Consider the following 22,540-nt stretch of genomic DNA (forward strand, 5'->3'; position numbering starts at 1 on the left):
TGTTTCTTTATCTTGATCATCCCCTCACTATTCAACGAAACCTTGCTCTCATGATCATTCAAAATGAACAATTAATGAGATCCTAATTAAGTAACAATATTCAGATCAATTTTAAAGCTATTGATTTCTTAGAGACTGTCCTTACTTCGGTGTAGACAGGGTGCATCTGCCACTCACAGCTGCGACGTAGCATTCAAGTACTTGACACCGTTTACTAAAGAAAGTAACCTGCACCTCTTCATAGATGTGATGAATTGTCCTTCAGTTTGTTGGGGTTTTTTTTTTTAAGGAATGAAAGGTAAACTAAATTCTCTTTGCAGTGCCTCGTTTTACAGAAATGTAATAAAAGCGAATCTGGTGTACGTCAAAAATAGTTCGGCTCCTTTAAAAATGTCAGTTTCGCTTTCTTTCGTGGTTTGAGGACGAGAAAAGGATTTTTTTTAAAAAATTTTGGTCAATGCTATACAACAGTTGTATACGTGTAGCTTCTCAAGTACTGTTATTTTATAAAAAGTATCAGCTTTTTTGATTAACAAGTAAATGGGTAAGGCTTATCCGGACACACAGGTCGACAGCGTGCCAGAGTTGCTGCTCTTCACAACCATCTGAGGTTCTACAAAACTGTTAAGCCTACTTATATGGCTTTAAAACAATTTTAAGCGTTTAAGCGACTTTATTTTGTTTTCTATGAAACGTTTAGCAGTTTACGTTCAAGTACGCATATATTTGGTTGGGAAAGGCTTAAAGAATCACAGTAAATATTTATGCACAATTACCTCAGAATAATGCAAAAGCTCGCTTTCCTTCTGCATTTCATCTAAAAGGGATGTTGAGTTAAAATTGTCGTATTTGAGGGTAGATGATATACAAATATTAAAGATATAATTCACTTTATGAAGGATAAAGATGAATTATACAATATTGCAAACCAGAAATAATTAGAAACTACATAAACTCTAATATATGAGTACCGTGAATTAAGTGTTGTGTTTAGTTGACAGCATCATATGAGATGTGGAGAACTCGTATACAAATTATACAAGATCCTCACACCTCATTACTGCTGAAATAATATAAAGCAGAGTAGGAAACGAATATAGAATAAGTGATGATTCTTATACGAGATTAGCTACCTCGTAGAAGGCTGAACAGGTTGTCATTTAGGATATATAGTTTACTTATTTTGCTATAATACGTTACTATATGACATAGGATATATAGTAGAATTAATATATGGACATGCAGGATATATTGATTCAACACCAAGGTATAATAGGTTATAAGTACTATTCTCTGCCTTCGGCATAAAGAATGATCACAAGATAATAGTTTGTGATCATCCTTTACAATAACTGTTCACTCAACTCAAACACCACGCACGAATACTATTTTCCTAATTAATTCTATTTTCCTGCAAGCAGTGCTACATAATGGTTAGCACGGGAAAATAGGTTAGTTGCATGATCAGTAGATCAAGCCATGGATACGTTTACAAGTCCACCCGCTCCGGGTAGATGCGTAATCTCCTCAAGGGAGAATTCTATTCTTTTACGGTTCAGAAGACGTACGTCTTCTTTGAGTAGAATAACTCAGCTGTCAGTTTCTAGGTTCCGCAATATGAAGAAGATATTTAAATTTTTGCAGTAGATATTTTTCTTCTCTTTGAACTTAACTTGATTCAAAATAAAGACCTACTAGTTTGATCTCGTTAACTTTTTACTGTTTTACTTAAGTGATATTTAACTCTACAAGTCGTCAAATACCACAAAAATAAAGGCATTTCATTGTTGATATTGGTAACAGAGACAATTGAAGAAGAATGAGCAGAACCTGTCAATGCAGAAAGAAAGGCATTACTTGGTACACGTAAAGAGAGCAAACTTCTTTATTCATTATTGCATTTCGTTGTTGATATTGTTACGACCCAGTACCGACGCCTCGCTTAATCAACTACTTATAAATTTGATTGCCCGGTCCTTGCATTTTTTCGACGCGTACCGAGGACCGAGGACCAAAAATTAATCAACTTGATTATTTGGTCCTCGCTTTTTTTCAATCAACTTCATTGTCTGTTGGTCCTCCGTATTTTGAACCCAGTTTGCCAATAAAATTCGATGTAGACACCAGTTGAGTAAATAGAGGCAGGCCATTTTTTGTTTTGCTCCTAGCCCAATACCCCTTTTGTTCAAATACTCTTTACCAGCAAAGTACAACTACAATATTCGGTATTAAGGAAAGAACACAATATGAGCACTTCTGTATGGCATTAAACGTTTGGTTGCTCTTAGAGTGTATTAAAAATTTGAAGCAACGAGGTACACTTGTATTTATCTTTCTTCATCGGAATGAAGCGTTTACATTACCAAACGATTGTTATCAAACGCCAGCCTTCTATATCAGCACGTTATTTCTCAACGCATTTCAGTCTTTTAAAACAAATGTTATTGTTTGGCTCAACCTTCTGATGGCTTGCATTTACTATACAGTCCTTACACTTACTAATTGTAAATAGATTGTCTAAGAGTCTAACAGCCCTATAAAGTCTACAAGCTACTAAACTAGCGTTGTATATTATCACTTATGCCAGGCGTACTTATTTGTATTACTTTGAATAAAAATTCCACACTGCATTTCTATGGCTACTTTTGCTGCAAGGCGTGCTATATAATTCTACATATATTATCTGTAAACCAAGAAAAGAATTTTGTTTACTGCTACTTATTATTTGATCGTAAATAATATCAAATGAAGAATGGCGCTGGTATATACTGGTTGTGGTCTTATCACCTTGGGGAAAACAAATGCTCGAATCACGACTTCTAATTCTGTCACTACGAAACCTAGTTGAAACCGACGTGTCAGGCATAGAAACGGCACATTATATAATTCTCACGTTGATAAGTCGTGAATAACAAACCTTCCACATCTTCAAGCATACGCTTTACTAAAGGAATGAAAATCAAAAGCTTTTACATATAATAATAAACAATAAAAACAGTCTCTCGACACAGTATTAGAAATAACAGTTACTTCAATTTCATTTTGATATGAGGATGTGTTTATTTCAGAAATATTGTGTACTATTGCGTGGGACGTTTACTGAACACAACATTACTGCAAAGTCCTATTAGAACAATGAATACTTCTCTTTACCGTTTATCAAAGTATGTTATGTAGAAGTCTTATATTTAGATGCAATTTGCAGTAGCATGCTCTACTATGTATAAATAATATCAATTTTATGTTCATAGTAATTATCTATTGATACAGATACCAATCATTTTCACAATCCAGCATTCTCATACTTTACCAACTGATCTTTCGTATTAACTGAATTATGTTACTTTTCTCTTATAAAGCATTTATCAACGTTTAGCTTTGAGCTATTATACACAAGTAAGAACATGAAGGACCTTTATCCAACCGTTATCGAATAAGGAGAATTAACAAGTATCTCATCCACAAAGATGCTACTGTGAATTGATCAGAAGAGGAAAAAATGAAGTAAACCAATGGAGTTTTCCGACCATGCTAGTTGCAGCAACGTATATATTCAAACTTATGTTTAAAAGTAATAAATACATAAGCAACTGATGTCGATACCAGCAATGGCACGTCATAAATTTTACCTACGATTAGTCGGTACAAAAAGTAGTACTTAGCAGTTAAGGACAACTTCAGAGGCCAATTGGCTGAGCATTCAAAAAAGTTTTTTTTTTTTCTCGTTAGTAAAGTTTGGTCCTGATTTTTTAAAAAGCTTGAATAAGTAGTTCGATTAAAGAGGAGAGAATATGGAATATAGATAATTCTTAGGTGAGATTAGTTACGTAACATAAAAACTAAACAGGTTATCTTTATGAAATATATTTTACTTAGATTATCGCATCACCATCAACATGAATTTCGATCTTTTAAACTGGTTCATTTATGGACGGCCAATAAGGGATTTCTTGGATATGTAAAAGATAGATCCTTTTAAGTAATGGGCGTCCATTATAATTATTTCGTCTATTGTTGCTTTCCGATTGAATATGGTAACATAGAATTGTAGCATTATCAAGAGCAATTGTTAGAGCAAGAATCAGATACTGTCATAGCATTAACTGGTCTGACAAGGGAAGTCTGAATTTCGAAGAAGTGTAATAAATTATGCTAATGTGCTTCTTTGGCGAAAGTCGGTCTGAAATAGAGGTAAAGCGTCAAATTATTCGAGCGGAAAGCAACAGTAATCAGTCTTTTGACGACGCTACATTTTAGCTTTCCTTTGTTTAAGTCTTGGTTGCATCCCATAAACCATTGAAGCGCGATCTTTTTATACTTTTTCTCTGCTTTACATCGTCAATACTATAATCCGGTATCATACGAATTTATGAAAACATTCTTTACTTGACTGCTCTAAACACTGTCACTACCTCTCCAACATCGGAGATGAAAATTCAAATCATAGTTGTGCAATGAGACTTGAAATTCTTTTTTAACATCATTTACGAGTAAAGTTTATTTTATGGAATTTAAGAGAAGCTTCAATTGATCTTACTTCTGATAAATTCCAATTGGAAGATGGCACGGTGGTACGAACATCGCGCGGCCATCCCACAATTTTATAAGTAGGATGCTTTTCCGTAAACAACTGTTTATATGGCACATGATCAGCTTGTGCCTCACCAGTTTGTTCTCCTATCAGAAACTTTTTTTAGTGTTTCTGCCATTGTTCAAACCCGCAAATATTTGATGACTTACTGTACAAGCCCAACATCCTTCCTCGAACTTCTCTTTTAAGCTTGTCTCTCGAACCTTTTCGATAAGGTTCTACAGAGTTTGAGGAAGCAGCGGGATGATGCAGAACAGGAGGGGGAACCGACCGACAAACTGGTTGCATTGCTGGAACAAACTCGACTGCAGGTAGACTGCCAGACACAGCTACGATTCTATGTCAACAACAGGATAGTCGTAATATATACCTTACAGGGTTTCCACTTACCAGTATAGGGGGCGCCATTCGGAAGTTTGTTCCACAATATAAAGGAAAGATCAGCATTCAGTTTCTTTTCTACGAATGATAAGGCATTCGCTGAGCCCACTAAATAAACTGTTATTGATGTGTCCTCATCATTTTTAATTATGCATGGTGCCAGAAGGGAATGTGGCAATTGTCTCTGTTTTGGTGCAATAGCCAATAAGTATGTTCGTTTTATACTTAACATACATATCATCAATGGCTTTTTGCAATCCCTTGAGATCATTCTTATATTCCTTGGCAATATAAGAAGAAGGATGAATGGCCTGAATACGCTTAGTGAAAGAATTTTTTTTAAGCTGTTCAACCAATTCCTTATTATTGGGGTCCTGAACAGCCTCCTTCACTTCGCTTGGGGCGATCTTGGTCAAATTGATCAATCTTTCAAGGCAAAAGTGGCCCAGCATCAACGAATAATCAGTTGGCTGCTTTCTGCCAAGGTTTTTGTGGACCACTTTTTTTACATCATCCTGGTTTAGCTTCAGAACAGAATGCATGATAGCTACATTTGCAGCTTGAATATCTGCCTCAGGCAATCTGGTATATTCTTCATAAGCATCATTAACCTTCTCAATCAATAGTTTCAAACGAATGTTATCATTAACTTCAGATATGGGGCAAATTGGAGACATTATGCTGTGAGGATTGTTAACAGAAGGGAAGTATCATTAGCCGAAAGACAGCAAAAAACAGCCTTAATATTCATTAATGTGTGCAATATTTGCTTGTTTGCATGGATGGATTACCGTTATGGTGTTTATGGAGATTACATGAATCGATAGTTAGGAACTTGATATCTTTCCTTATTCTGAAGAAATTTGTAGATTATTGAATCGGGAGTTGACTTTTATTTAAACGCAGGCGTCGACGTCTCGCTGAGATATTTAGTCAATTGAAACTGATAACTGTTATGAGTCGATGACTATGAACTTAGTGTCTTCATTGGTTTTCGGATGAAGTAGAAAGATTAATTACTGTGTGAGGTCGAATGGGAATTATATTATTTGAGGACGCGTATAGAAATTAGTCACTAATTTCAGGTTCGGGTGTTTGGGCGGGTGGTTATTATACTTAAGACTTGTATCTTGTTATATGTTGTATATAACCTTTATTAGATACAATATAGATAGACGTGCTAGAATGTTCTCTCTACCTGGTTGTACGTACTCGTGTATTGTAAGTGTTATCTCACCAAACACGCCACTCGCTCAATCAGCTACTTATAAATTTGATTGCTCGATCATTGCATTTTTTTAATCAACTTGATCGCATTCGGGCCTTACTTTGGGCCGCCATAAAAATGGTACTTTTTCTACAGTTTAAGTGTTTTTACATTATTATAGCGTATATAAAAACCTTATAAATGAACGATATTGAGATTCATAGGCGCTTTCATATGTAACAACGATAGCAGCTCGAATCGAGGACCGAAGGCCCAAAATTAATCAACTTGTTTGTTTGGTCCTTGCTTTTTTTTCAATCAAATTGATTGACGTTGGTCCTCCATATTTTGAACCCGATCCACAGATAAACATCCAATGAAGCCCACCATTTGAGCGAAAACGAAGCAGCAATTCTTCTTACATCTATAGGAGTAAGCAGCTATTATATTACGTCAACATCGTGGGCTTGATATTAAATGTTATTAAATATTCTTACAATAATTTTGTGATGGTTATGTAAAAAGTCATTAAAATGCAAAAATAAATAAGCTATGGTGGACTGTATGCTGTCTGGCTGTATGTGCTACAGTATTATCGCTGTTACTTAAGTAATGCATCAGTTTGCGACAATTATGTAAGTAATTTGTTATCATTGATCGAGTAATTGAGTGATTCAAAAGAAAATTAAGACCGCCAGAATACTTATACGCAAAAATTAGTTTTGAAACTGTTCTAAGAACCTAGAAGAGGAAGTTTTCCATTACTACAGACATTACATAGTAATCATTGTTTCTTGTAATGCTTTAAGAGAGTTTAAAATGGTGGTGGGTTGGTTTATTCAATTGCAGCTTGTATCATAATGCATAAAGTTTATCCAAAAAATAACAAAAATAGTTTAAAAAAAAACAGGAAAAAAAAAATAATATCTAAAAATAAAATTTTTACCTGAGACCATAAAAGTTAAAAGATATCTCAAAAACTTAATGTAATGTAAAAATTTTATCTTAAATTTTGTGTTTCAGAATTTCAAAAAGTGTGTCTCAAATAGCTTTTACCTGCCTTAAGGCAAGAAAAATGAATTATCCTTCTCACATATAAACGAATATATAGATTTCAATATAATTCAAAAAATATATACTTATATATGTTATAAAACTGTAGCAGCTTTTAAACTACAGAAAAAGTACCATTTTTATGCTTTTTTTTGGAGGACCAAACCGAGGACCAAACGCAATCAAGTTGGTTGGACCCAGTTACAGCTGTTACACTTTTCGGTTCAATTTCGGACAGCATTGAATTGTTTTTCAGATGAAAGAACCAAAAAATTGGGATTCTGAGAACAATATTTTTGGATATATTATTGATAAAATGTATACACGCGTAAAGTCTCTGAGGATCCTACTATATCATTTATTAATGATATTTGGTTTCCTGCTGATTACCCGTTGTACATATGGGGCAAATCTCGGTAGCGCCATGTTGAAAAAAATGGACCGCCTAAAACGAGGAAAAATCCTGTACGTCAAGGTAAAAATAGTTTTGGCTTCATGATGTTAAAATCTCAGTGAGCATTCAGAGTGCGTCTGTTGAAAGCTACACTCCTACTGACTATTTTAAAGATTTTTTCCTCATTCAAACACTTCTGGAGAAATGACATTGAATGCTTAATCCATCCTTCACAGTGCCTTTTGCAGGTGTACCTTTTAATGAACGGCCGTGGTTTCTTTGCGTATGTAAATTGAAACCTGCTTCATCGATAAAAACACAATTCTTAGAAAAATCCATATCTGCATCACTCTTATATTGTTCAACAATCGCTTTTCGTAATGCTATTACTCTGTCAAAATTTCTTGCTGCTGGTATTTTTTTCAAGTTTAACGTAATGTTATGCTCATGTACTAAATGTTTGTGGACGGCAGAAATAGAGATTTTCAAACCCTCAAATTTCTCACAAAGTCTTTAACTTTAACTCATCTAATATAGCAGTGGTATTCTTTTCGATGTAGTCAACTAGAAACTTAGAATGCTCCTCAGTCAACTTATTACAAGGTCTTCCACGAGGTTTAGAATAAGATCCTGGAAGTCGTCTCTCAGGATCATTGTTATAAGTTTTAACGTAATTCTGGGTAGTGCGTACATTAATGCCAGTGGCTAAAGCTGCAGCCTTTGTCGTGAATCCTTCTTCGATTATTAAGTCGAAGAGTTTCTCAACTTGTTTAGGAGTATTATTTTCTGTAAGAACCTCTTGTTTTAACATTCAAAGCCGTATGTCTTTTTCTCAATGGCATTGACTCTGCGAAGAGAAAAGCATCTCCTAAAAAATCTTCATTCTCTTCCTCTATTAAATCTACTTCCATATATTCACGTACATATGATAGAGAATCATTCCCAACTCGTCTTATTTTCTCCATCCATTCTTCGCTCAAACTGAAATGCTCAATTTCCATTTCTTCCTGCTCGTCATCTTCCATATAATCGTCAGTTGAAGTGTCCATATCGTTATCTGAAATAATTTCACTATTAGTAATAAATTCACTAACGCTTTGCATGTTTGTTCTAATATTTAAACTAAATAAAAGAAAAAAGGAGTCGAAACCTTTACGATATTTTATATTTTTTTTTTTCTAATCTCTTGGCGCAAAATTTATTACTAAGCAACGCAAAACTATTTTTACCTCGACGCAAATATTCTTTTAATGTTCGCGCAAATCAATTTTTATCTCAACGCAAACTCATATTCAAAAAACAGTATTATTGTTCGTTTGTTCATTGATAGCACAAAGCTTCCCTTCCTTCCTTTCTTCTTACTTTCCCATTTTCACAATATCAGCTTTTATAGCTTTTATAGCCAAACTTACAAGATTTCATCCTTCTCCTGTTGGATCCTCTACCCTCCCGTAAATGATTCCTTCCTTTTTTTCTTATTCTTTCTTATCAAATACAATTTAGCAATACTGAACTCCTTATTCATAACTACTCTTTTCTTTTCAACTTTTTTACAGATCGTTTATAATTAAAATTACAGACAATATCTGCTACAGCTATACAAGGTAAATTAAAAGAAGCACCAACAGTTTCAATAAGACTGAACTAAACGACACCGTTTTGTCTATTGTGTTTCTTTTATCTTTCAACCGATATCTTATAAACTTTGTTTTATGATTCTATGTGTCTGATAACAAAATCAAAAAAAAAACCCCAAAAAAAACGTGGTCCTCGTCCCATTGTCCTACCTTGAAACCATTTATTGTAATATTATGTTACTACTACCTTCCTTTTGTTTTACGATGTGTAGTGTACTGTAGTATAGCAAGTTATCTGAGACGGAAATATTAAAAAATATGATGCTGTACAAATTAGTTGTTCTTGGTGATGGTGGTGTTGGAAAGGTAACGCCGAGGAATAAAATCTGTGCAAATCATTGATTAATCAATTAATTCTCTGATTTGGAATTGCAGACTGCATTAACAATCCAACTTTGTCTGAATCATTTTGTTGGTAAAAGATATATCATAAATTAAAGTTCATATAACACATGTTAACTAACCAGTATCCCTTACAATAACTACATGCTTAATATAGAGGTACAATCTGAATATGGTTAGCAGAAAAACACAGCATCATGTCCAACGAGTATGTGTGTGTGTGTGTGTGTGTGTGTTAATCGAACTTGATATAAAAAAATAGACTTACGATCCAACTATTGAAGACTCTTATCGAAAACAAGTAGTAATTGATGATCAACCATGCATACTGGAGGTTTTAGACACAGCTGGCCAAGAGGAATATACAGCATTACGAGATCAATGGATCAGGTAAACAATTGCTTGCTGCAGTCACTCAGTTAATTGGTGCTTTCATCACAACTAACTCAAAACTTTGACGCTTTTCAACTTTAAGGGATGGTGAAGGATTTTTGCTGGTCTATTCGATCGCCTCTCGTTCCACCTTTGAGCGCATTGAACGATTTCGAAATCAAATATTTCGAGTAAAAGACGCTGATAATGTTCCTATGATGCTGGTTGGTAACAAGTGTGATAAAGTAACAGAGAGGGAAGTGACAAGAGAAGAAGGTGCTGCTATGGCAAAGCAACTGGCATGCGATTTCATTGAAACTTCAGCAAAGACATGTGTCAATGTAGAAAGGTCTTTTTATCAAGTAGTAAAAGCTATCAGAGCTCAGCGTGAAGGAATGAACCCGGGAAGCCTTAAAGGAAAGAATCGAAAGGATAAGAAAAACAAGTGCTTAATTTTGTAAATCTCTTCTCTATTTTTAGAATGTTCGAATCAAAGATTATTCTGAACAGCAGAAACCCATATGTTAACAGCTTTATGAAAGCTTACTATTCTACTACTTATCACTCTTAATATTAGTATCCTGCTTAATAAGGTCACGAACCCCATTTCAATAAACAAAAAAAAAAAAAAAGTTTTCAATGACCGTCTTAGCACAGATAGACCCTATCCATATTACAGTTCTCAAAACCACATTTGCTAGCTTAAAGAACGTTTTCAAAGATACAACTAAACTTTTTATTTTCCTGAATAAATCTATTTACAAAAGCAAATCTTTGTCTCATTCACTTAACAAACACATTTTGTGTACCTCTGCCTTTACTTTTATTGTGATTTAGCATACTATAAAACGAGGCAATTTCAATAAGTATTTTTGTAACGACTCTCTTACTCGCATTTATTTAGCTTTTTCTATTTTATGTCTGTCCAAGAGAGAAAGCTTACCTTATCAACGTATTCCTTAGCAATTTTGTTAAATTTACTTCTATTGGCATTATATAACTCGGCAATAGAAGCCACGAGGGCATCATCAGGATTGGGATTCTTTAACAAGGAAGCTAAGGCTTCTAGAACTAAATAGTGATGAATATATATCAGTATCGTGCACCGACAGGTACAAACCTTTCCTCACAACATACCATGAATAATTTTGGTGGCAGGTTTCCAAATATCAGGTTTCAGTAGATCGACACATATCGACCCATCATCGTCGATATTAGGATGATAAATTTTGGTAATGAATTTCATCTATTATGTCATTGTATTAGTATCGTCCATTTTATCATATAAAGAAAGATGGGATCAAGGTCAAGTTTACTTTAGGAGGCTTGAATGGATAATCCGACGAGAAAACTATATCCAATTTGAAATGACCACCTTGATAAGGTGTTCCTTCCTATATTTTAACGAATTTATAGTGAGACGGATGTTGTCTATCATATCCAAGGGTTGAAGATTTATTAACTTACAGGTCCGTTCAAGGTTCCTCAAGTAGAAGTGAGAAATGTTAGTTAGAATCAATTTAACCGTCAGTGAATTTACTCTTTACCCTAATTTACCTTGCCAGTGAAACAAGTCTTCGTCAATAGGACCAGCACTTACACCAGGAGGAGGATTCTTGGTTAAATCTGACAACTCCTGTAATGTGATTGTCAGTAGATTGATTAATTATGTTGCTGATTCCCAACGTTTATGATTCTTACTCGTTGTATTCTTTTCAAAGCCATTGTTATAGAGATTAGGTTTTTTATAAAGGCAACAGGAGAAAAAATTAAGTACTTTGTTGGTACAAACGCGAATGATGTTACCTGGAATTCTGATTGTCAAAGTTCAATACGGGTCTGTAAAAAAAAACAATAAAAACACCGAAATTGATAAATTTGCATAAAGAATTCATTTTATTGGATAAAATTTTTAATGACCTGTGAGCACGTAATGCCTTTAACACATTGGGTCTGCTCTGGCCAGTTCCAGTGGTTGTATAGAACTAAAAACCCTTTTAAGAGACAAAAAGGTGAACAGGAAAGGAAAAGGAAGAGGGAGAAGGTAACAGTCAAATAATTAATAGCTATGATAACAACCAGTCTATAAAGTGTTGGCCGGGGAGATAATCTAAGAGTGGTGGTGGGGGGGGTCAAGCCGAGTTGTAAGTGATCTAATTCAATAAGAATTGAGCACATTACAGGCCATCGTCTACGCCAAGCAGCAATTATGTGGGTACAACGGGGCTTATTGTGGGGAGCATATTCAGTAAGAATGACATAGGATCAGGGATGATGGTAGGGACGAACAGACGGTCGTGCATGTTGAGACGAGTTATGGCATGGGATCGTGAGAGGAAGGCCACCCGGTAGCCACTCAAGGCGCCATCGAATCATCCGGCTATGCTCACTAAAGGACATGGGTAGCCATAGGATTGGATCAATCTGACATTTATTGTGACATGTTGAGAGTAGTTTAGTTCCCAGTTGATGTTGTGCTAGATTCTTTTGGAGATACTCAGATGTTAGCTTGCGAAATTCACTGTTAGTTGTTGGTTCTGAACTGGTCGAAGTGCATTGTTTCCATAACGATGTCTTCAGGAGTTTGCGCCAATGGGCTTTGAAACGGGAATATTGTAGGTGGGCATGAGAGTGCTTAGCAAAGTGGATGAGGGGCGGTGGCGAGCTCGAGATGGCTTCGTCTATAAAAAAAAAAAAAAAGAAAAAAAATAAAGTTAAACATATCGTTATACACTGCTTCCTCCACTTCGCATGAGAACCCAAGCCAGTGATGTTCATCCGAAGACTACTACTGCAAGTGGTTGGTATCATGATGTTCATCCAAAGGACTACTACTACAAGCATCTTGTTTGCTGAGGTGGTTAGGAAGCCAAAAGTGTACCAAGAAAATAAAGAAAAAAGACTGATCAGAAATAGTAGCATTATAGAATTCTTCAAGGCGCCCATTGCTTTCGCCTATAATAGAAAAAGAAAAAAAAAAAAAAGTTAACTATACAGTTGTTTCATAAGAAATCGAGTCAAAAAAGTATGGTAATAAACCTGCAATAAATAGCATCAAGACAAGGTGTGAGTGGAGTGGTGGTTCAAGCCAGACTTAGATCTGATGCCGTGGGAATGGGAATGTAGGAGTGACTAGAGATGAAGTTGGCGTAACGGGAAGAGTTTTCTTTCACCCGATCTTCAAAGGCAGAATTATTATTAATGATTTCTTCAACAATAGATGTGGAAAAGTTTGGAAGAATACAGATGAGGTACCCAAAGTCATAAGATGTAGAGGCCATGATTAAAAAAAATTATAACAAGTCGTGAATCAAAAAGTATATGTATTCTGTTAAAGCACAGCGCGTTCGATTACATATCGTGAGCCAAAAAAGCTTTCGCTTGAACTTCATCGGAAAGGAATTTAAACATTGTGCGAGAAAATACAAGACGCGATGTGACAATAGGGAAGAAGACGCTTGGAGTTAGTTACAGGAAAATAGCATATACGACCTAGTAAGTTTGATGGTAGCTCCAGATTTTTGATGCTGAAAACTCTGTTATAGCAGCTCTTATGTAACAATGGCAGTATATTATGAAGGTTGCTCTTCTGTATCTAGTTATTTCTGTTAGCCTAAGGGATAAAAAGTTCACACTTACAAATGTATGTGGTATGTAACAGGTGTATCTCTGTTACTATTCATTTGATGCTGTTTGAAGAATATGTTGTATGCCTAGGAGTATTTTTTACTTAGCAGGGTTTTGATACTGTGCTTCTTCCTTTCTCTTTTGCTTTTTTTCATTTGGTAACCTGTAATACGCATATATTATATAATGTTTTGCATTTTATTGTTGTTTTTTGAGTTTCGTGTCTTTAATGTAACCTATAGTTCATACACAATGCAGCATGAATTAAAACAATATCTCTAAACATATTTCATTATTGCGAATCATTACTTTCTTACTGAAATAATTGTATCATGGTTTGGATTGATTTTGGTGTAGCTTTATCATGGATATGTTTCGAATTGTAGTATAATATAGTCATCAAGTTTCTTAGTGAGTTTACTCCGTTTTCAGCTTTTTGCCGACGATAGAAATGAAGCAGCAAATCTAGCGATTTCTTTACAAAGTTGGATGTATTTTTTTGAAATGCTCCTCCAGGATTGACAGAATCATACAATAAAATGCTTAATATCATGACCTTTAACAAATATTCTACGTGGGGCTGAATTTGTTCATCCTCTGCTACAGCTTTTCGGTTATTTTTTGTTGTCTTTTTTAACTTATTCTTTTTGACGGTCAATGCAACGAACGATACTCTCCAGATAGCTTGAAGCCATTCACTAAGACTGTCTTTTGCTGAAATTAAATGAATACTGTTTCTCTTTTGATGCTGCACTTTTGAATACCTTATCACCGCATTGACAACATAATAAGTCATGGGCGTAGCATGTGCAGTAATAGTTGAGACGCTGTGGACAAGGTCATCATCAGTCATTTCTCCATTAAATGGAAAAATTTCATCCATTGACGTCGAAACATCACTTGTTACTATTGCTTTACCCCTCTGTAAGAGTCTTTTGTAAAAAGAAAAGTCATTTTGCAATGAAGGATGCTCAAGCTATAGAAATAATCAATGATAGTGACATTCCTTTCTTTTCACTCCATATAATATTTCATTATCATCGCTTACCTTAAAATTATCAAAGTCGTATGCATAGCTGAGTACATCGGCAAACAATTTAGTTAAACCAGGATTTTTGCTAAGATCACTGATACTGATCGGATCAGGTTCACCTTTATAGAGTTCAAGTAGCAAAGATGCTACACCTACATCTAATGGCGAAAATTACGAGTCAATGAATATCTGTTATGATTTATAATAGATCTTTTAGAACTCTGACCTATTTCATTGGCTATTTTATAGAATACATGCATTATGGTTACTGCTGGCCTAACAGCCTTTTCAGCCTTCGTTTCGTAATGCGTGTTTTCAGGTGAATTAACGAATCGACGAATGTCCTCCGTTGCTGGTTTATATTGATACTTTATTCTCTTCTTAGCTGCTTCCATAGGGATGATGAGCGTTTTCTGTAACTTTTCGTAAGCCTCGATTTCATGAAGGGCTGGTTTCGCATCTGTAACCACGGTTTAGATGAAAAGTAAGGAAAGGAACGTTAAGAAAAGGTGGTACAATTGTCAACTGTAGTCATTCTTACTTTCTATATCAAATAAGTTTTCTGTAAGAGTAGTGATTGATTTCTCGCGTGTCAGACTGTGTTCATATAGGAAGGGTAGACAACGCATGCTGAAGTAAGAAAAAATTCGTTCGTTATAGCAGGGAAAAAGAAAGAAACAAGGCTAGTTTAACAAAAAATGTGATAGCGAGCTAATTTATTCTTTGTCTACGTTGGAATGTCAATAGCAACATTAGTACTCCAAAGTCAAAGTCGGGAAAATTCTGCTAATCTCGAGAAATCGACAATAAATCCTACACTGCAATTTCCTGAGGCCTGAATTAAAATCCTTTATTTTTTTATTGATCTCATAAAGAAAAGAAGTCGTATCCATGTATATTTTAAATCATCAAGAACAATTCCTTAAGACATTTCGTCAGGTTACTCATGTAATGTTTTACCCAACCATAGCAATCTTTAGGCATTGCTTCGTTCTCACTTTCCTGTGATGACTGGAGCATTTTGCTTCCTGCTTGTTTTGGGTACCTTTTTCACAGTTCCTCAATTTGCTGAACAAGACTCAATTGTATTGTACATGGGCCAGTAAGGAGGAAGTAGGTATAGTTTGTTGAGTATTTTTGAACTTTCTGTAATAAAAGGAGCATTATGGAAACTCGCGTTATTCATAGCGGTAAAAAACGGATATTTAGGACATTGTTCATCCAATCCTTGTAATAGCTTGTCGGTAAACTTTGGGATATCTCGTTATCCGTTCCATGGTCAACTATAACAGCCTAAAGGAGATTATGCGTTTTGAAGTGATTGCACCAGTGATTAAAATGTTTTTTGCTCGCTTAGCCTTCATAAGGACGAGCGCCTTCTTTCTTTTTCTTGGTCTGGCTCTACCAGGTACCATGCACGCATTGAAGTCTGAACCATCGACAAAGACGCAATTGTCGAGATGGTTGACACCCTTTGACATTACTTTTTTAGTATATGTGAGCAAAGCTGCAGAGCATCTGATACATACATACCGGTAACATGTTTGCCTTTTTTTTTTTGTTGAATTGTAATATACTAGGCCTCGAATTTTCATCGCTAGATAAAACGAAATCTTTTACATGACTGTGTCTTCTTCTTCATCAACCATCCAGGATACAGGGATCATTTCATCAGGTCATCAACGATCACTTGATACTATTACCAGTAGACAGTTGAGCATTTAGTAGTATCTGATCGAATACGCTCTTTCAAGGCTGTGATAAAATGTCGAATCAATACATTTTCAAGTGAGCTGGTTTTACTAACTCTTCATTCTCTTGGCCATCAATATAGGTGATGTACGCAGATTAATGACTGTACAGGTGTATATCTGAGGAGATAATCTTAAACATTATGTCTCAATGGCGGTGTCAAAGTTCAGAAGTGTAAGTAACGAACAAGGTCAGTTTGTTTTCAAAAAACATCCATGGAGATAGCTGTCTATGACCCTTTACCAGCGCCGACAACCATTTATCACAAAAGTTTGACGCACTTTCAATGGTTTTTAAAGGGCCTATGCATAAGGTTATTTTCGACATTCCTCCCCCCCCCATATCAGGACGGAGCAGCTCATCCATCGCCTTTGTGAGAAGTGATACTCCGGACCTTCATTTCTCTTAGAGTTGAAGCCGTATTACTCTCAAAGGAATTGGATAACTCTGGGGGGGGGAAGACTGCTGTTTTTACTGCAAAAATCTAATGAGGAATTGTATATGTGTGCATGGATTCGATAATGCTGTAGCTTCCTCAGAGGTGTTCAATCCTCAAAGACAAGACGATGGTCGTTAAGCAAAGCGTGTACAGAACTTATAAAATCGAATAATTTCATTGGTTACATGGTTAAAAAAAGTACTGTAAGAGATGTGCCCTGTTTCTATCAACAACAGGCAAAATTCCTGTTTAGAATTGCTCATTGAACTGAACCAATGTATATGGTTGGCTCTTTGATCAAAGGGATATCAACAGTATTTGTCTCCTTTTTTGATATTCGTTTGACGTTTCTTCTGTGTTCATCCCCTTTTCTCATTGCATTCGCAGTTTCCCTCCCTTTTCTGTATTTGACTGCATCGTTTCACAACGAAATTCAGAACCTCGAGCTCTTATTTCGCCCCTTCACTTTTTCTCTCTTTCTTTTCGTTCACAATAAATAAATTTGTTTTTTGTCTGATAGGTTTCCTGAAAAGATGAAGTCTACTTACACTGTCTTGGTTTTGGCTGCTTTCCTCGTCCAATGGGTTTCAGCTCAATCGACAACGGCTTGTGCAGCGCAGAATGTGTAAGTGAATGATAGTATTATTTCACTCTTATGGATTACAGGTCAGACGCTAAAGCTGTTTTTGTTGTGTTTTTGCTTTTCATGTTATAGTTTGGATACATGTCTTAGCAATGAAGATAATTACCTCAAAACTTGTATCAATGCAGGTAAATCATACAAATAATACTGTAATGGTGATATCCTCTCTCTTCGACTGCTTAATTAATAACTATACAAAACACTTGCAAAGACTACGCATGTCTCTGTAAGGTAAAAATAACTTTGGAACAGTAAACAGTATTAGGGGAAAATACATAGATACATTAAGTATCTATAAAATGTCATTTATGTACATTTCGAGCTGACATTTTGCTACTTTGGAATTAATTAGTGGCACACAGCCAAGTTGTCATGTTACGACAACTGCCCCAGTAGTTTGGGAAGACCAGCACAGCAAGGCTTAAAGGATACGTACTGCTCCATTGCTCAAACTTATACAAATACAACGTAAGTGCATGCTTTGAGTATAAATCTTGATACATGCTCATGCTACTTCTCACTACCCAAATGTCGCTGATTCACATCTTTTTGTTGACGGACGAATGATAGCTCTGCTGTTTCATCCATCGTAGCAGCAACTGCTACACCTGTTAGCAGTGCTTCTGCAAGCGCTGCTTTACCAAGCTCTTCTTCCTCCAATCAGCCCACATCGACTTCAGATTCCCCAATGAACTATGGTAGCCAAGGGCTCACTATGGTTGCAAGCATGTGGTTTGCAGCCGTAGCCGCTTATTATCTCTTCAACTGATATTTTGAGTCATATTGAGATGGGAACCAATTGAAAAAGCGTTTATTGCGTATTGTCCAAGCAATTGTTTTTGAAACGCACATAATTTAACAACTAAATATCACAATTACTGACTTGAATAAATAATATTACTTAGTGTTCAAATACTCTTGTCTGATCGACCAAGTATACAATTACTATTTTTTCTTTTTGAAAGAAATATTATGATGATTAGTAAATGCTGCGATTAGGATAGCCTTACTGCAAACTCGAAAGATAGCTTTTAGCGTGCCGAAGCGAAAGATGGTATGGGTTACCTGAGGTGATGAACAGTATATTAATTGAGTGCTTCAGTTGGCTAAAATGTACTCATTTAGCAGTATTTAGAACAGTCCAAAAAAAAAAAAAAAGTGCAATCAAAAACTCTACACTTAGTTAAGCACAAAACACTTTGATACTTTGGCGAAAAACGTGCATAGGAACTGAGGCTCACAGCAGGGTTTGCTTATAAGAATAATACTCACGGACGAAAGGACAATAACAGTGTAAAAATTGAGGAAACCGCAATGTTTAAGCCAGCAATAGGATACTCCTGCGTTTTCATTATACTAGTAAACATTAGAAATTGATAGAAACAATGTTTTTATAAGAAGTTCTTCAATCTGTAAATGATAGTTGTCCATAATGTTTATAATACCAAGCATAGGTTGATCAATAAAAAGTGAAATAAGTTATAGAAGCTTAAAAACAGTGACTGAACTGAAGAGAAGAGACCTACTTGCCAACCTAGTAGGCCTGCACTCGACGATATATCTCTTATGAGTGAGTATCTTTTAATCAGATCATCGTGTATGTCAATATTCTGGTTGATTGACCACATGTTCTTCTCTTATATCATTGTTGCTGATGTTTTTGATTTGATTAATTATTGAAAGAAAAGCAGAGTTTATATTGGAGGATTTCAATGCTAATGTAACGATGATAGCAGGGTTTCGATGATCAATCTCTTTCATTAGTACAATCAATGCATTTAAAGCGAGTTCGGTGATTCTTTTGCAAAGATGCTTTCAGCAAAGATTCATTTTATTCACCTCGTGGAAGCGAAGGAGCGGGGTTATTCCAAAACGGTAACTTGAATAATGTATAAGTATGCCCGCTAGGCTTACTGAATAAGGAACATTCAAACGTCTACATTACCAATCAATTTTTTAGACATTCTTGAACGGAGCGCCACAGCATGCGCACGTAAATATTTTTTGTTTGTCCTACTTGTCACGGATCTCGGCCTAGAATGGAAACAAACACAGAGAGAACAGGTGTTCACTTTCTTAATAGTGAAGAAGTCTTTGAATACAGGCGTATCATGTTCACAGTGGTACGGATGAAGCCATTGTTTACACTGCAAATGCGCCCTACTTTTAATATGACGTGGAAAAGATCGTATACCCTCATCTTGTAACAGTGACTATATAGCAGGCACTTAAGGGATTTCTTTGTAACACTTGATGCAAGTTTATTTTCTCGCTTGAAGAGCACAAAGCAGGAAAAACGTATGAGAGAGTAAAATGCATCCCTTCATTCTTTCCGCCATTCATATACCGGTAAGTTTATTTCAATGTATATGTATGATGCCATCGGAGCCTTTTAAGGATGATATAAGATTTGAAATTGTCTATGATGCAAAACCGCGTTTTAATAGAGCGATAGAGTATTGATATTAGATTCTGGATGATATTGTATGAGATGTCAAACTACGCAGCTGATAACCCGCATGAAGCCAATCAATCTTTCTGAGAAGGAAATGCTATCGTGAAGATCAGGTTGTTAATCTTAACATTAGCGTTTTTGGGGGTAAGCTGATACAGTGTGTAAAACACTGTTGGTTTATGAATTGGGAAATCAGAGACTCTGATCTAGACCCTTTTTTCTTCCATTTCCCTGTAGATCATTACGCGGAAACAACGTGATTCATGGAGAACATATAGCCTCTGTAGATCAAGATTGAAACGTTTTACTATATCCACCAGTCAAAAATACGTGATAGGTTCCCTTTTTGCACATCAAACTTTCATCACACAGTACCAATCAATAGAACAATAGTATCATGTCTAGGTACGAAATTATGATGCAATAAAGAACATGATGGACGAGTACATTGTATTTAGCTCACACTTTCTAGAAAACAGGGAACAAGATCCCGTTTCTTATTTATTGTTCTGTTACATTATGCAAAGTAACTGCAGAAGCTGTGTGCTGCGATGACTAAGAATAAAGTTAAGTTAGGTCTATTTCGTCATTGAAAATCTAAATTTAAACTGCAAAGAAAGTTTAAACAAAAAAGGGCATAGATAGCTTATTTATGAGTTTGTGCGATGTACATTTGCGAAGTTACTGTTTGACAGTTGAACTACCATCAATGATTTGAAAAAGTCAAAAGAATTTTTGTATGTCTGTCTTTTGTACCAGATGAGCTGCTTCTATAACTATACGTTATAAAGGACTGTTTTTGCCATCAAGGTTGCGACAACGCTATCGGATTGTCATTATTGCTGAACCACGTCTCGTATCATATTTGCGCTGATGTGTACAGACAATTCATTATGTATACATTTCAAAGAATAAATTCTCGTTCAAAGAAGCAAAATGTAATGATAAACGTTTCGCTTTACTCCATGTCAACGGAATCATGTCGTTTGCTTTCACATAAGGAACGGTTCCAACTGCTCCGATACCGTCTCCGAAATTTGAATGAATAGAATCATAAAGCTAACAGGAGCTCTCCGTTCAACATATAAACATGTCTATACATATTAGGAATCATTTCCTTTATTGCTCTACTTTTGACTTCTGAGTGTCACGTTGTTGTTCGGGAGGGGGGAATATGCAGCTATTTTGGCACATATTGGTTTAAGCGCCCTCTCAATGCGAATCTGTACAATAGTTGATCAACTTTAAATTAAACTGAGAAAAATATAATCGTAGTATTCTTTGCGGCAAAGGAAAAGCTTTATGCATTTAGTTGCTTTCTTAGTCCCAATCAACGTCGAATCATTATTGCTGCTGTGAGATGTAGATCTTGGGTAACAATGAAATTTTACAAGCATTGACGTCAAGCACAACAGCTGATAAAACGTAGAGGCGCAAGCTTTTTTTTTTTTTTTGTCTCTGAGCTGAATCTGTCTGAATACAAAAAAAAACCCTATTTCCCGTACTATTACCAAAAGTTTACTTTTCTTTTTTTCCAAGTATGCTGTTGTCTTTATATGTCATTCATGCACATTTTACCGGAACCTTTTAAACCCATAAATTTGAAGTTTGAAAAGCCAGGGGTTGTGCTCAAGGCTTATGAAGAGGATGACGACATTAGCAAAGTAAGGGCCCTTTGGTATGAACCACAGAGATAAAAAAGCGGATTCTGCCATTTATGGAAACACTTTTGTAATTTTTTGATTGGATCAAAAATTGTACCTGAACAAACATATTCTATTTTGCCAAAATAGATACTGTGCATGCAGAGAATTAAAAAAGGATTGACTTCCTAATTTGTCTCATTCCGTTATGCTCCATTTTAAATCGACTTGTTGCGGTGGATAGAAACGAAAACGACAATGACAAAGAAAAAAGGATTGTCATGATATGTTTTAATGCTAAACTGAGTCTAGTAATGCGAAAAAGAATTGAACTTCATACAATATGGCAATCTTTTTAAAATAACTAAATACGGATTTATTTTCTCTATAGTGAAAAGCAGTGTTATATAAACAGTAGACAATAGAGTAAAGATGACAAAAGCAAAAAAAAAAAAAAAAGAAAAGCATTTAACATGTAAAGGAATAAGAGAGATGTAGGTGTGGGTATTGTTATACAAAGGTACTTTGAAGGCTTTCAAGCATATTTACAAAATTGGAAAAATTGATAGGGTAACGTCTAACTTTTGTTCGTTGATTTGATTCAGCATGTTATCGTAGTTGAAGCAGTAGCAGATGTCGTGGCGTTATCGTTAGTGGTATTATCGTGAAGGACCCGTCTTGCGGAAGAACTAACAGTAGAAGCGGTAATAGTACTAGACATGGTAGACGTTGGCAAGGTAACTACTCTGGAGGAGGCTCTTCCTTTCGATAACTGATTCATTGTGTATATGCTTAATTGACGAGCGTACTCGTGTCTTGCCATGGCCATGATTTGATCCCTTGTGAACTTTCTGGGTGAATTTGTCTGTTTTGTCATGACCGATGGCTTTGTTTTTGATGATCGAGCAAGACGGTAGTCAAGATGTAGAAGAGTGACGGCTGATAATGGAATAATTTATTGATTTTGCTCA

General features: G+C 35.6%; 9 protein-coding genes across 9 annotated transcripts; 2 read left to right on the forward strand and 7 right to left on the reverse strand.

Annotated features, from left to right (window-relative positions):
* Positions 1-4,467: 4,467 nt before the first annotated feature.
* Positions 4,468-5,552, reverse strand: BDF20DRAFT_896596 (uncharacterized protein). The gene is made up of 4 exons (XM_053082509.1): positions 5,429-5,552; positions 4,982-5,331; positions 4,741-4,920; positions 4,468-4,677 (listed from the first exon to the last, which is right to left on the reverse strand). The coding sequence occupies exons 1-4, from the start codon at positions 5,512-5,514 to the stop codon at positions 4,481-4,483; spliced, it is 813 nt and encodes a 270-aa protein (XP_052931921.1). The 5' UTR covers positions 5,515-5,552; the 3' UTR covers positions 4,468-4,480.
* Positions 5,553-8,105: 2,553 nt separating this feature from the next.
* BDF20DRAFT_896614 (uncharacterized protein) lies at positions 8,106-8,743 on the reverse strand. The gene has a single exon (XM_053082510.1). It carries the CDS (start codon positions 8,727-8,729, stop codon positions 8,406-8,408), a length of 324 nt encoding a protein of 107 aa, XP_052931922.1. The 5' UTR covers positions 8,730-8,743; the 3' UTR covers positions 8,106-8,405.
* Positions 8,744-9,521: 778 nt separating this feature from the next.
* On the forward strand, positions 9,522-10,438 carry BDF20DRAFT_828250 (small GTPase superfamily; the record flags this gene model as incomplete). Its single annotated transcript, XM_053078234.1, has 4 exons — positions 9,522-9,569; positions 9,639-9,674; positions 9,868-9,995; positions 10,081-10,438. The coding sequence occupies 4 exons, from the start codon at positions 9,522-9,524 to the stop codon at positions 10,436-10,438; spliced, it is 570 nt and encodes a 189-aa protein (XP_052931923.1).
* A 314-nt stretch (positions 10,439-10,752) lies between these two features.
* BDF20DRAFT_896626 (ubiquitin-conjugating enzyme/RWD-like protein) lies at positions 10,753-11,830 on the reverse strand. Its single transcript, XM_053082511.1, has 7 exons — positions 11,679-11,830; positions 11,535-11,613; positions 11,445-11,461; positions 11,294-11,371; positions 11,115-11,223; positions 10,921-11,048; positions 10,753-10,818 (listed from the first exon to the last, which is right to left on the reverse strand). The coding sequence occupies exons 1-7, from the start codon at positions 11,700-11,702 to the stop codon at positions 10,801-10,803; spliced, it is 453 nt and encodes a 150-aa protein (XP_052931924.1). The 5' UTR covers positions 11,703-11,830; the 3' UTR covers positions 10,753-10,800.
* Positions 11,831-11,860: 30 nt separating this feature from the next.
* On the reverse strand, positions 11,861-12,575 carry BDF20DRAFT_926102 (uncharacterized protein; the record flags this gene model as incomplete). Its single annotated transcript, XM_053084704.1, has 1 exon — positions 11,861-12,575. A coding segment is annotated over one exon (333 nt), but the record flags the coding sequence as incomplete, so codon positions are not given.
* Positions 12,576-13,917: 1,342 nt separating this feature from the next.
* Positions 13,918-15,266, reverse strand: BDF20DRAFT_839578 (uncharacterized protein; the record flags this gene model as incomplete). Its single annotated transcript, XM_053079288.1, has 4 exons — positions 13,918-14,580; positions 14,653-14,795; positions 14,864-15,097; positions 15,179-15,266. The coding sequence occupies 4 exons, from the start codon at positions 15,264-15,266 to the stop codon at positions 13,918-13,920; spliced, it is 1,128 nt and encodes a 375-aa protein (XP_052931926.1).
* Positions 15,267-15,537: 271 nt separating this feature from the next.
* Positions 15,538-16,304, reverse strand: BDF20DRAFT_839579 (uncharacterized protein; the record flags this gene model as incomplete). The annotated part of the gene is made up of 4 exons (XM_053079289.1): positions 15,538-15,682; positions 15,732-15,897; positions 15,965-16,155; positions 16,258-16,304. 4 exons carry the CDS (start codon positions 16,302-16,304, stop codon positions 15,538-15,540), a joined length of 549 nt encoding a protein of 182 aa, XP_052931927.1.
* A 1,057-nt stretch (positions 16,305-17,361) lies between these two features.
* Positions 17,362-18,240, forward strand: BDF20DRAFT_916990 (uncharacterized protein; the record flags this gene model as incomplete). Its single annotated transcript, XM_053084520.1, has 5 exons — positions 17,362-17,453; positions 17,544-17,599; positions 17,683-17,702; positions 17,824-17,939; positions 18,042-18,240. 5 exons carry the CDS (start codon positions 17,362-17,364, stop codon positions 18,238-18,240), a joined length of 483 nt encoding a protein of 160 aa, XP_052931928.1.
* Positions 18,241-22,006: 3,766 nt separating this feature from the next.
* Positions 22,007-22,537, reverse strand: BDF20DRAFT_896637 (uncharacterized protein). The gene has a single exon (XM_053082512.1). It carries the CDS (start codon positions 22,444-22,446, stop codon positions 22,171-22,173), a length of 276 nt encoding a protein of 91 aa, XP_052931929.1. The 5' UTR covers positions 22,447-22,537; the 3' UTR covers positions 22,007-22,170.
* Between the last annotated feature and the right edge of the window lie 3 nt (positions 22,538-22,540).

Source organism: Mycotypha africana (genome assembly GCF_025528875.1).
Source record: "Mycotypha africana strain NRRL 2978 chromosome Unknown BDF20scaffold_12, whole genome shotgun sequence".
In the NCBI taxonomy this organism is placed as follows: domain Eukaryota; kingdom Fungi; phylum Mucoromycota; class Mucoromycetes; order Mucorales; family Mycotyphaceae; genus Mycotypha; species Mycotypha africana.